Genomic DNA, 14,812 nt, shown 5'->3' with positions numbered 1-14,812 from the left:
TAGTGCATACTAAGAACGTGGTAGGTCAAATTCAGAACATTTATAAGCTGACTAAGGACAGGTTTGAACTGCTTGAAAACGTTCACATGGGGCGAAGGCGCATTTCTTCCCAGTCTATACGTAATACCAACTGTCTGGGGATGGGGCACAGATGAGGTAGACATACTGACAACTGTTTGGTCAAACGAGCATTGTAATTCATGTAATCATTACATATTCTATCCCGTTCGGTCTTGTTTTACAGTTATTGTTAAGACGGGTCAGGACGCCCTAAGAACTACAAATGTACCTTGGTGTGCCTCAGGCCTACCAAGAGGTGCATGGCCGGACCAACAGAACTCCATCGTTCGATCGTATGTGCGACAAGACTAGACTTGTTGAGAGTTTCTTGGTAGTGGTGTGTTTTTACCAACAATCTTGACCTCTTGCATCATTGAAGATCACCTTTGATTTGTACATGTGATGGATCACAACTTGTCATGCTAGGAATCTTGACATACAGTTGTATTAGACACTAGCAGGATGCTAGCTGATCTATATATCATCACATTCCAGTCAGCGAGTGCTTCACAAGAAGAGAAGTTTAACTGGATGTGACCCGTCCCGTGTCATGGATGAATGTTAGAAGAACACAGCCGAATTAACGCCATTGCAGTTCCTGAAGGAGGGGAAGTACTGGACATATTTATATGGCAGCGAACAAAATACATCATTGTCTGACTGCTCATTCTGTTGGATTCTGTAATCAGATAAGCATGAGTCACGATAAGGAAAAATATGTAATTTTCTGAATAAAAATGGTATTTTATACCTATCCTGACTCACAATGTCAAGCCCTCCCTACTACCCCACTCAGACATGCTGGATTCTCTGCAGTTCTCGTGTCTAGCTTATGGAATTACAGAGAGACTGACAAACAGGGCTGGTCAACTGACAGATTTGGTGATTCTCTGTCTGTATCTTCATTGTAAATGTTGACTCACTTGACTTTAGATTTAGAACTTTGTGTTCATGAAGACATATGCAATATTTTCTAAACATCATATGCATACCTCTTTTCTGATTCATAGGCAGTGGATATGATAAATGAAATGGGATATAGATATTGAAAGTCACTAATGCTCTTAAACCAGTTCCTTTGTGAAAAGAAAATCCATCAAGAATTTCCTCATCGACAGTGAAATATTATTTGTTTACTAAATTTTACCATGAGACTGCCTGAAGATGTGCAACGGGTCCCAATTAATTTTTCAATAAGGCTACCACAGAAGTCAAACTGAAAATGTTGATGTGACAGTTACTCAGTCTTTTTCTATAAAATTTGATGAACTTTGGTATTACAATAATTGTGAGAGTCAAAGCATTGTTAGATCTAACAGTGTTTGTTTGTTTGTTTTCTTCAAATCTAGTTTTATTAATTTCAAGGTTATGAAATGTTTACTTTGTTTTGTCTAGGGTGTAAAATTATGTAAAAATGAATATTTTATATTAACAATCTTTAGTCAGAAACTGCCAGATGGTAATAGCTAAAATCTGGCAAATATCATTTTACTTTGGAAAAAAGGACAAACTATTTCACAATTTTAATGGTTGTTAAGTGGTATTGGGATGCATATAGTATTGGAATTTTGTTAAAAATCAGTGATCATTAATGCCAACAGCAATGTATGTTTGGTGCTTGTTTTTTTTCTCTACCATTGATTGTATACATTTCTAGGTGAGCTACCATAGCATGGAACTGTTTCTTGTCATCTTCTCACTTAACCAGTATTATTGTAACAAATCATTAAATGACAGATGTCACAAAGTGTCATAACATTCCTCCTGGAGAACTGCTGTTGCTCCAGTTATTACATACTAAAAGCAGCAGGACACATTGCCAAGTTAATGCATGTATGTTGTACTTTCATGCCTGCTTCTGTTTTCAGTGTACAGACTACATCAGGGAACTTGCTGCGACTGAAAGACTGAATCTGCAAAAGAGAGTGTGTAGACCTGAAATTGATGATGATGATGATGATGATGATGATGATGATGATGAACAAAGGAGTGCTAGGTGTACAGTTTTTGCTGACTTTCTCTGTAATGTCAATATTTTAATTTGGATTGTTAATATGTGCATTTAGTTCTGTTCTAGTCAAGTGTTCCCTCCTATATATCTTGATACTGGTAGAACAATGACAGGCAGAGAAAGGGTATGTTAGTTCAACTGTTTTTATTTGTCATATGTTGAATACTAACTATTCTTAACTGTTTGTATTTATTACTGTGGCGAGAAATACTGAGAAACATGTATCAAGTGGTGCTTTTCAATAGGGGTATCAGGATACACTGCCCTCAACTGTCAATTACTATGACGATACTTATGTCATAATGAGTCACAGTACTTAACTTGGGGCATTTTTCCATGCATCTCTCCATGTGGTTTGTCCAGCAAGGGGGTTACCACTGTCGGTCACATAGCGGTTGGACAGCTGGGTGTTCAGGTTTGTTCTCAATGATGTACTCAGTTTGATTCTGCAGTTTGTTACTTGACAGGCATTTCTTATCAATAGCCCAAGTGTATACTGTGTAATTCGTAAAAATTGATGTGTGAAAGTCTGTATTTTAAAATGAGTGTTTGAGCCAGTTCTCTCTATTGTAACATCAGGATTGACATGACAATACATCAGTGAGAATTGTGACACCCACACATCTGTGTTAATGTTGATGGTATGGACTCCAGTGAATGAAAATGTGTCTGCAGATTCCATATCTTGGATAGCTTGTGCAGTTTCTTAACTTCACAGTAGACCAAACATCAAAAGATCTTGTTTGAAATGCACCAATGAAACATCAAATTAACATAGTACATTTAGGAATTAATTGCAGTTTCAAAACTGTTATCAACAACAGTTTATGCAAGTCTTGAAGTTTTATTTTAGTCTTACTCTAAGAATAGGTTAATATCTCATGCCTCATAGCCTCAAACAATGTCTGTCCCAACCCAAGTTATCCTTGTAGTGCTAAACATGACATGGTTCTTCTTTCAGACACTAGGCCACTCAGGTGTGGTTCAAGTTACCTGCTCTTGTACTGAAATCCTGCAAAGCTAGATTCTGTAGTGGCAAAGAAGCAGGTAGACACAAGGGAAAAACTTATCTTCTTTTCCCACTTGTTTGTATATACATGCATCCTGTCTCCAACAGTGATTACAATTGTTACTGTATCATTTTTGTTACATAAAATGGTATATGTTTTCACTAACTTAACTGCAAGGATAGGTGGTAGTTATTGCTAAGCCAATACAATAGGCCAATACACTTGAAGAGTTTGTATTTCAGTCTTCCCTTTATTGATTGCTTTTCATCTCACTCAAGGTTAGGGTACAAACAGGAAAACTAGTTGGTATGACCCAGCAAGATGTTTTGGAATGATTCTGTCTCTACAAACTAGTTAATGTAATGTGCAAGGTGACATGTTTCTTCATTTCAGACATTTGATGCTAATATTATACTGATATAACTTTACAGTCAGTTGAAAAGCTTAAGGAAAATCTTACCTCTGTTTTTTGTGTATTGGTTACCTGTATAGGACGGAATGTTTGTTGAAATGCATGGAAAGTCAGCTTGAAGTTGAATATCATAGATACAGCAGTTGCTTCCCTTTGAATATTAGCCAAACTTGTTATGTTATGTTATGTTATGTGTGATAATTTTTAAACAAATCAGAGTGAATGCTATGATGTATAATACATCGACTGACTGTAAATTATGGTTGATGTCTGTGTTGTAAGAGGAAGAATCAGAGGCTAGAACTTTGAAAACAGTTTTCTTTACTTCTCTGCCAAATGTACAAACTGAACTTTGTTTTAGAGCAGTTTCATTGTTCTCTTAGAAGAAATATAGGCTGACAGTAATGCTACAAAAATACTTAATGTCATATTAATTTAGTTTACTGAACAGCAAAAGAAATTCAACTCTGTTTTTGCCAAGTTTTTAAATGGTAGACAAACATGAACTTCTGTTATGAGATTTCATTTTTTCAAAACTTGCATTTGTTTGCTGTTAGGTATATTTACAAACACACAGGTTGCTAGCTGTGAAGCACTTAAATCTTGCTGCAGCTGCACATTGATAAGATGATCAGAGCAAACTCAGTGAAAGAGTATTTATTATTTAGTTACTGGTGACTGACATGTAGGGTCTCTAATCATTGGTATAGGGAGATCTTGAAAAAATTGTTTCTTGCTCGCATGATGACAAGGCCACAGCTTCATATTGGTCTGGTGGATCACGTGTGTTTTTGTTTTACTGAGTCTTGTGTTAAGTGTTTACAGAGCATTGAATCTAGATGTTGCATTGAGGATCATGAAGGTGTTTAGGATAAATTAACTGAAATGCTTTTTGGACAACATACATGGACAACATTCATTTGTTCTGTTTATAGATTTGCTGACCATCGAAATTGGATGTTGTAGAGATGTGTACTTAGTTCTGTTCTTTATGTATCATTCATTTATGCAAACACAAAATATTGTCTTGTCCCTTGAAACAGTTAATGCCACCTTAATGCAACTTTGCCCAACACATTCCTATTTTCAAGAACTTTTAGCTTTGACTCATAGTGGCATAACAAAGGCAAGTAGAACTTATATTACCGTACCAGTAATCATGTCAGTTCTCGGTATTATGAGAACATTTAGAGAAAAAAATATGATGTAAATTTAAATCAGAATGTGAACATTTTATGTTCCAGTGACCTTCCTGCTCTTTTCATATTCTATAGTGTCTAGACATAGCAATTGTTCAATATATAATTTTGTTCATATGATGGTGAAAGTATTGTCTTTGAAAGCATTTACAGCTAATATTAGTTCTTTAGTGATGAAAATTGTAAAGGTGGCCCAGGAGTACTTTTATCTTCATGTGTCAAAGTTAGTCCTTTTTTATCAAAATGTGCAGTGATTTACAAATTTACAGTTCTACAAATGGCTTTTCCTCAGGTGGAAACACCACACCTTCACATTTGACCCGGCTGCTTCTGAAAGGATTCACCTCCTGTGTTTGGGGTTTTGGTTGCCCATTCATAGTTAACTGTACAGTGTTATGTTCCCTGGGTATCCCAGAAACCGATTATCATTTGAATTGTATCCAGATTCCTCAAGATTATTGAGTTAGGTTAGTGTTTCATGGTCTGTCAGCATTGTACCAGTGCTGGTAAGCGTTTTAGGCCTGTGTCTGTTTGGGCTGCCCACACAATGATATAAGTGGAATGAATGCTGTTCAAAACAGTAAAAAATCCAACTCACTCAACTCCTGTCTGACAGGGTTGAATGAACAATGCTTTAGTTTTCTTTACACTTGAATATTAGAGGGTATGTTTCTTAAATGTTCATTTCTTTAAGCTGGTTATGACATTTCCTCTTATCTATTTCCAAGAAATTATTGGGCCTTCAGTTGAGGTGTATGTAAAATTTTCCCCATACACGTCTCTTTTTTTGAAGCATGTGATAATTATGGCATTATTATATTACTTGTCAAGTATGAATCCAGAATCTACGTTCCCAAATTTGTATATTTTGTTGGTGGATACATGTTTGGAAATGTTCCTCATATATGTAATACTGTGTGGTAAACAGATAGGTTTATATGGTGGTGTCTGTGTTTCCCCAAACAGTTTCATATGGAATTTAGATCTATGTTAAATTTGTGTAAAATGATAGTATACAGTGGAAGCTGTCGAAACCAGCATCTGTCCAATCCAGCAAGTTGTCAAGTTGATCAAAATAATATCAACAGTCCTGGCATAAAGTATGCTTAACAGGACAAGAATATGTCACTAGGAATTTATGAAAATGATGAAAGTGTTTCACGATGTCAAAATGACATTCATGCTCCTAAGTCCAGTGTCTGATGTTGTGTACAGATGGATCTGCTTCAGGTTACTTCAGTACTACTGCAGTGCTACCTCTGTGTCAGTATGCTGTATATAGACTTATTACACAAATGATGAATTGCAAGTATTATTTATGTGCATGTCTGAGAGGACATTGACAAATATATATTCCCTGGTTTTACGAAATCAAAAGCAATACAAATGCAGTGAATTCCCATTTTCCAGTGGCCTTTTATTGGAATGGAATAATGTATATCCAAAATACACATTCTAGTACAGTGGAAGATTGTTAAATGCTTGAATTTGTTGTGCTGAATGATCCCCCTTGGTATATGAGGGTCAGCTAATTTTTAGTCAGTTTCTCATATATGCCTCAGTTGTCTCTCATGCTAGAGGTTTCCAGAACATAGTCTATACCTGCAGTACTCTCTGTTGATCCAAACTTTTCCAGATAAAATAAGATTGTGCAAACATAATTGAGTTTTCTTTGAGTTATTCAGATGAAGTGCATATCTTAGTGGTTAAAGTGTTAACTTAGAGAGCACGGATGCAAACTATCAATTTCATAGAATTCAGCACATCATTGCAAGCAGTTGAGAAAATTGGAATACACTGCATTGGAACTACATGCATTTCATAGTTGTCATTCAGAAAGAAATCCGTTATAATAACTACAAGCTGTCAAAGAGCCTATACTACTAATATTTTGTCAGTAGTGTACTAGTGTACATAGTCATCCAGTTGAGCCTTATTGTACCAGTGTTGATAACCTCTTGCCTTCATGTACTGTCCTGATGATTGAATATGGTTGTCTCCATAGACCAAGAATCTCCACGTCAACAGTCCAGTGCACTTTGTGCAGCAAGTTTTTTGTCAAGATAAAATAATATATTTGTCATCTCATGTCTTTTTGCTTATTTGTGAGTGATTGATCTGTCCCCTGATAGTGTGTGAAGCACAGACAAGTATAGCAGCATTACACCACGGTCTCCACATTATTACTACTTGTTTTGGACATATGGTGGGCAAAATTGCAGATACTTCAACGTAACATTTATTCATTCTCTAGAAGGATGGTAAACTGCATCAGAAATACCAAGTATCATGTTACAAAGATTGATGGCCCGTGAAGGTCCGGGGTACAATAGGCCTTCAGCAACCTATGCTTGCCATAAAAGGCGAGTAACCGTATCGGGTGGTCCGGCTCGCTGACGTGGTTGACACATGTCATCGGTTCGTAATTGCGCAGATCGACGCTCATCTTGTTGATGACTGGATTATTTACAGACCGCCTCCATATAGCTGGAACTCAACTACCTCACTTACGACAAAGATTGATTTGTACCTTCTGACCATCAAGAGCAAGAATTGTGTTACAGGGCATTTGTTTGTTGATGGTTGTACATTGTGTCTTATAGGTATGTTCACACACACAACTAGTGAAGCAAATCGTATTACAGAACAGGCTGGTAAAGGAAGGATGACCCTTTAACTTTAGAAAATAGAAGTACTGGCAGAATGAAGGTTTAAGTACAACACGAAGACAAGAACGACTTTAGCAAAGGAATATCAGATCGTTTCATCTAGCATGACCTTAAGGTGTGTACCTTTAAAATAAAATATTCAGCAATGCCATTTAGACGGAACTTCTAGATAGTCTTTACCAGGCAATCACTAAAATATATGTGTTATATATTTGACATCGGCCAGGGAGAAAAACAACAGTGTATTTGCTTCTGTCAGTTTTCCACTTTACCTTCACATACAATGGGCGCAGTGTGTATCATCTCTGGTCTCCACCGCCGTGCTTTTGCTGGAATATTGCCGAAAGCGGCGTGAAGACTGAACTCACTCGCTCATTCACTCACTGATCTTCGCATATATCTCGTCACAATGCTTGCAGTAACCCATGTATTCACTAGAGCTGCAATGAATACACTATGCACTGAATATGATATGTATCACGAACATAGGGTAACGAATACGAATAATTATTCATGAATGTAATATTGTAGTTAAGTGAGTGGTGCACAATATGGAACCCCCATGTTGACTGTTAATTTGCCGTAGTCAGAACTAGTGATCTGGCATGACACTCAAATTTGGTATGTAATAGACTAATAGTTAGTCCACAGTACCATGTGCAGAGACTGGAACCTAGCATGAAATGCACAACTGCAATGCTAGTACATACTCCTTCCTTGCATATCTCAATGAAGGCCCAAGTAAAACATGCTCAGATAAAAAATTATAAATATTCATTCATATTCGCTTCCGGTGACCACGAATAACGAATTGCATTCATGAAGGTCTACGGTTCGATTCACCGAATATTAGAGTGTATCGTGACAGCCTTAGTATTCACCAATATTTGGCTTGGGACATTTATTATTACACATCTGTATTCAGTAGATTGTTATGTTCAGACATGGCAGCATGAACAAGGTTTAACGGACAAATTATTTCATGCGGCAATATAACTTAGCTTTTCATAAATATATAAATGTGAACAGACGTTCGGTATCTAATGTTTATTTGTATTCAGGACTAAAGATTACAATCTCGTTAGTTTTGAAAATGGTTATATAAACACTAATCAACAGAAAACGTTTATGTGTACGAGACAAAATCTACACTGCTAAATTTATAGCATAACGTGCCAACCATATGAGTTGATTTATACTGTATTGTCATAAAATGGTCAGAGCGAATACAGATCACCGCCAGGTGTGTGGGATTCTCTCTTCTTCCCTCGAATCACCATGACAACAACAGCCATCACCATGACGACTGCAGCAATTGCAATAACAGTTGCTGGAAAAGTTTCTTTGGCGATGGAATCGTCACCACTGGTTCTTTCTGCAACTTGGAAATCTGAAATGGAGAATACGGTAATCGGTGTTCACTGCCTTTCTATACAATTTTGCAATTAAAACAAGTGCAATCTCGATGGTAAATACCAACCTGCATCCCTTCCAGCTTTTAGTGTTAGTGGTCCTTGGAACACTCGAAGGTCATGACCTTCGTCGCCGGACACATCGCGAACTCTGCGATGGCCCCGACGACATCGGAAGTCGTAGTCTTTGTCGTTACACACACGGACGTAGCAGAAGATGTATACTTTTCGATTGTTGCGCAGAAAGTCAAATGTTCGGAATCGGAAGTGAACGTGGTGCTGGGGAGAGTCTTCGAAAGACACAGTCTGGTCAACAGGATATCTGGACAGGAAACGTATGGAATAATATTGTGTTGATTATACATTTAAACAAAACTGACAGAACCCTTTTCTGCATTCAGAAGAAAACCCTACTAAATGATGAGCGTGTGTTTATGAGTTTTGATTACAATTGTGATGACATCGACCGTCTTCCAAGGCAGGACATAACACGGCATGTGAAAGAAAGAAATTGAATCACCCTAGCAACATACGCCTTTCAACAAAAATTACTCTATGCGCTTTTAAATCGCAGTATAAACAAACCCAGTACGGATCTTTGGATGTGGTTGTTCAGTAACTGTTGTCATAAATGATTTCTTGCATACGTTCCCGATTGCTTCGTAAGTGTACGATAACTATAAATGCAGGGAGTAATTGCGGAACTTGTGATTAATGTCAACATTGTTTATACTAGCTCTTACCCATCTCTGATGAGGTAGTACTGGTGTTTATCATAAGGATTGGCGGATGGTTTAGCCACGCAATCCTGGAGCGATATCATGAGCTCAGGATCATCCGACTCCAACCCGACGTCCACGTATACATCCTGATTCAGGCTTATGTACACCGGATAGTTGATTCTGTAATTCATGCCCGGATCCTGGTAGAAGTCCATAAACGCGGAAAAGGTTCCCGAACCTGTTGCAACAAGCTCATGGTTCTGGGGCCTGAAGTCTGTCATAACGGGCACGTCCCTGATCAGGTGACATTCCAGCAGAATATCGTTTGAGTTGAACCGGATGATGGCATCTGAGTCAGTCACACCAGGATTGCCTCCTCCTGAAGTATGGGTGAAGATCCTGTTCCTGTATACTATTTCAGATCCAGTTTCCTTCAAAATGGGCATTAACATGTTTGAATTAACTCTGTTCCCTCTCGCACTGAGTGAGTGAATTACAATTTGTCACCGAGCGTCTCGCATATCATTGCCAAATATCCCCCTTTAACGACATTTCTTTATCTTTACGAATATGTACACTTATGACATTTCTTTCATGTATATACTGTGTACAGGATATCACTGGTTAGTCGGAATGAAGTGTCCTCCTTAAAGCGATACAATTATGGTTTGGTGTAAGGATGCACAAAGTAACAGTACGATAACCTGGTTTTCAAGCCTAACCAACGTCTGATGCATTAAGATGCTACTTAAGACAACTATTGATTGCTTGCATCCACTTTAAGACGTTTGTGATGTAATTCTTTTTAAAACACAACGATAAGCATAGATTAGTTACCTCCCTTGTCATACCACACCCAAGGGCACTTGAATGAAAAATGACAACGTCAAGGAAGACCTTTCCCCTACAGGAGGGGTCATTCAGGGTCAGGTCGTATTCAGATGTCCCCGGAAACTCTTGTTGAATGATGACACGTGGAAGAATCACTTTGAAAATCATGGAGTCGCACGTGACCATTACTTTGGCTGGGGAAGCTGGAGAGACAATAAGTACAGTATACCTCATAGTGAGCACAGTATACCTTACAGGTAACAATATAAGACAAGATCAACTAAAGCAAGGGACTATCAAATAAACCAAGTACATACAATCAGCAAAGTTGTATTGCATCATCTTTACGAAATGCTGCTCGTCCCTGAGACTAGTGTTTCTTTCTGAAATTAGCAATACGTGGACTGCGGTGCAGGCACGCGATAAAGGTGATACATGAGAGATGAAGACATTTATCGTACGTATCACTGACCATTGATGCCGTCCTTAATGCATACCGGAAAACGGAAGAAAATAGTTAATTATTAGCGTCTGGTGCTAAGGGTTTCAAATGGCTTACGGCTATATGAGGTCGTGGCTGTTCCAAATTCAGGAGTAAACGCTATTTCTGAAATTGTAACACAACATGACTATCACACGGTATGAGTAATAATGCCTGGATAAGGTTAGGTACGGATAATAAGAAAAAAACAGTTTTGTCGTTACTGGTGTTTTAACAATTTGAAAATGAAACAATAGAAGATGAAGCTTTTGATAAGCATCGAGAAGTTGGATAACAACAGTACTGTACATATAAGGACTTATCTATCGTTTATAACGATGTTCAAAGACTATTTCTGGATATGTAATGGAACAACAAACAACTGGGAAGTTGGTAACGTAACCTCTCAAGCCTTCATGACGTCACCAATCTACCCCCAGGGCAGATAAACATCAGTGAACTACAAGTGTCGGTTTCCTTTATTAGAACGACCTTCTATGTTCATTTAAATGTAAAATGTTAATATCACTGCCAATGGTAGAGCCATACCATATCTCTTCCAGGACAGTAGGAATCCTCGGTCCGTATTGCTTTCATCGGTCCTAAAGGTGATGACAAAATGCCGGCCGATCATTATGCCACGACTGATACCAGTGAAATACTCCGTTTGAAAGTCTCCGTACATGTTTTCGTACGAAATCTGAAACACATTCAAAGCATCTGTGTGTCTTCCAAGAAATCAATGATGAAACATATTTATATTCAATGCATCCTAGTCTCGTCCAAGAATTCAGTGATGAAACACATTCGTATACTATGCATCCCAAGATAGATACTATTCAGAATAAAACAATGTTTACTGTTGATCTGAGTAAGTAATGCATAAGGATTATTTCACATCGTGGTGTTCTTCAAGTAGGGTACTACCGAACAAGCGCTCTACACAACTCAGTCTCTTATTCAAAGGAAACCGTAGCAAGTAAAAGACACAAACCCCTTGCAAACCCCTTGCCATGTTCATAATGTATGTCATAATAATAACCAGACTCGGATGTACTTCAACTGTGAGCACGCACCGTAAGGTTGTCTTGACCCTGCTCTAAATTCATATCGTCAATACTCAGTTCACTGATGGCGGAAGGGGAGACTTCGTAGACACAGTAGAGGTTGTTGAAGTAGTTGTAGGGGTGGTTGGGGGATTCGATTATGCCGGAGGAGAAGTAGAATCTGAGACTACACGTTGGATCTGGCGTGGCATCCAGCCAACTCCCGGACGTGCCATGCTGGTTGCCTGGAAAATAACTGAAGCTGGTAGTAAATCAAAACGCCTTCCTGAAACATGTACAATATGTATGACTCAGTCCTACATTAAATCCGCGTCTCCATATATCTGAGTAATGTAAACCAGAGATCAATGCAGTAAAGAGTGTGACGATGGTGCACAGTGGAACATGCACATTTTGGTTGTCCTTCAAACACGTCAGCCTGATAAATAATAATACTTACTGTGGTATGATGGCATCGTTCTGCGGTAAGCTGAAACACAAATGATCACGTGGTATTGGATGTTACGCGGAAAACTTGCTTTTTCAAACCTTTGAAGTTATTTACAAATATATGGAAGATTTCAGTAATACCCGATAGTAACAGTTAAGAAACGGAATCTTCGTGGCGGGTAGTTGCCACTGGTGGTGTAAGTGCAATGTTGGCAGATCTTCAATTTACGATAAGCGCACCAAAGCAAGGTCATATATCCACTTTGGCCATGAAAATCGACGGGGAGCTGCTCGATCATCTGTGGACATCGGTTAAGTTTATTGACATTGAAAAGACCCCGTTGACGCATCGTGGACAAATCGAAAGAAATATATTTAGAGTTATTTTATTACGGCGACTGGTGGTCCACACTCTCCTCGGCAACGGATGTGTGGCTCATTTTCTGGCAACCCACCAGCGACACTACAGGCACCTGCCAGACCGTCAGGGATTTTCTCAGTGTGCTGGTGCGGTCCTACACAAAGGTTGTCTGCCAGAAATCGGTGAAAACTCGTATGTAGACCGTACGATTAAACTAAGCTTGAAGTTGACCAACCATAATCTGGGCAAGTGAAGAACAGGCGCCGAACGAGTATCATTCAGACACCCGTAATCTTGACGAACCTTATCGGGGTATAAATAATGTTCTGAATGGTTTGAGCAGCATAGATCATCAGGGTGATATGACACTTGCTGAGATATTGATATACCTCTTATACATTACATACACTATTAGAATAATTATATCAGACAATCATAACGCATACATATTTACCCTTATTCCTTAGAACACCTACCTTCAGATGCCTGGTATCTCGCGTCGTCTGTCGTACCTGTAATTGTTTTACATTTGGTTAATGTCAGCAAAGGGCTATTGATAATTATCGATTAGTTTCAACCAGTTCAAAATGTTCTGTGAGTTATCACAGTTCCTTCATTCATTCATTCACTCACTCACCTACTCACTCATATGAGCGAAGAAGAAAGGTAAACCAACATACCCAATGATGCAGCAAATGTTTTGGTCCTGAATTTATTACATCTTACACATACAAATATGAAAGGACAAAACATCCTTACGTATCCCCTAATCTCCAGTCGACCCATAAAGGTCCCGGGGTAGAACAGGCCTTTAGCAACCCATGCTTGCCAAAAAAGGCGACTATGCTTGTCGTAAGCGGCGACTAACAGGATCGGGTGGTCAGGCTTGCTGACTTGATTGACACACGTCATAGGTTCCCAATTGCGCAGATTGATGCTCATGTTGTTGATCAATGGATTGTCTGTACCGCACTCGCTTATTTACAGACAGCCGCCATATAGCTGGAATATTGCTGAGCGCGGCGTAAAACTAAACTCACTCACTCACTCCTAATCCCCAGTCAGTTGCTACATATACTAAAAATTCATTCATCAAGAGAGGATGAGACATGTCTTTATGGACTATCAGCTACTTTACTTTCACAACAGGGGTGTGGCATTGAGAAGTGAACAAGGACACACAGACACGTCTCCACGGCCACGCCTCTCAAACCAATCATTAAGGCAAACGGTAGGAAACACTCTACAAAACAACAGCCTTAAGGTGTGGTCTACGACATCAGCGGCGACTGTGGCAGCAACTACGTGGGTGAAACCCTTTGTTATTGTTATCGCATAATCACATGTACGCGTATCTTGTGTATAAATCAGTGTACCTTCTCATTGCCCCATATGATGTAAGAATCTTGACCGAAACGTCGCTGTTGTGACAATATAGTTTTGTCATCTCTATACTACTAACTTCTAAAATGCCACTCAAACAAATCAAGAGATTTCCACTGTTATCAAATGATTAGTTATGGTATGGAACATTGGCTAAAGGGGCGTTATCGTTACGTGGGCGTTTGGAAGTTCTTCATTCATTCACTAATCTAATATCTATAGATAAGATATCAATTTTCAAGTTCTTCATGCTGATTTGTGTGTGAGTTCGGACATATTTGTCATAGAATTATGGACAAGTAATTTTATATCCTGTATCAAAAGTATATGTAGTAATTTTTTTCACGTCATTTGATATTCTATTTCTTTACGTATGTAGTTACAGGTTTTACCTGACGTGGTGTCTTCCGTGGACATCTGCAACGTAGACATAAAACCGTAATCACGGAAATACCCAAGTTATTATTTTCTAAAAAAAGCTAAATGTTACGCACATTTTTCCAAATCTATCCTCGTGTAAAATATATATGTATATACTAAACATAAAAGTAATGGCATTAAACACTATTGACAGTAATGTTTGCATACACGAGGATCGATGTATATACTCAACTCTGAGTATACGCAACTCTGAATATACTCAACTCTGAACATACTCAACTACTTCTTAAATGGTTTCACAGGTTTTCATGTGAACGATGATGCAAACATGATCGAGCGTTTTCACGATTACACGTCGGCGTTGTCGACTTACCGTTCCTACTA

The 14,812-nt window shown here is 38.5% G+C and overlaps 1 protein-coding gene across 5 annotated transcripts in view; it reads left to right on the top strand.

The window, feature by feature from the left end:
• Positions 1-6,775, top strand: part of LOC137285242 (inactive serine/threonine-protein kinase 19-like) — a 38,279-nt gene extending 31,504 nt beyond the window's left edge. For all 5 annotated transcript variants that reach the window (XM_067817542.1, XM_067817546.1, XM_067817544.1 and 2 more), the window contains exon 8: positions 1,929-6,775. In XM_067817542.1, coding sequence (XP_067673643.1) covers positions 1,929-1,971 — 43 coding nt within the window. In that variant the 3' untranslated portion in view covers positions 1,972-6,775. The remainder of the gene's footprint in view (positions 1-1,928) is intronic.
• The last annotated feature ends 8,037 nt before the right edge of the window (positions 6,776-14,812 follow it).

The sequence above is a fragment of the Haliotis asinina genome, chromosome 5, assembly GCF_037392515.1.
Source record: "Haliotis asinina isolate JCU_RB_2024 chromosome 5, JCU_Hal_asi_v2, whole genome shotgun sequence".
Taxonomy (NCBI): domain Eukaryota; kingdom Metazoa; phylum Mollusca; class Gastropoda; order Lepetellida; family Haliotidae; genus Haliotis; species Haliotis asinina.
The sequence above is the reverse complement of the archived record's forward strand: the minus strand, read 5'-3'. Positions and strand labels throughout refer to the sequence as shown.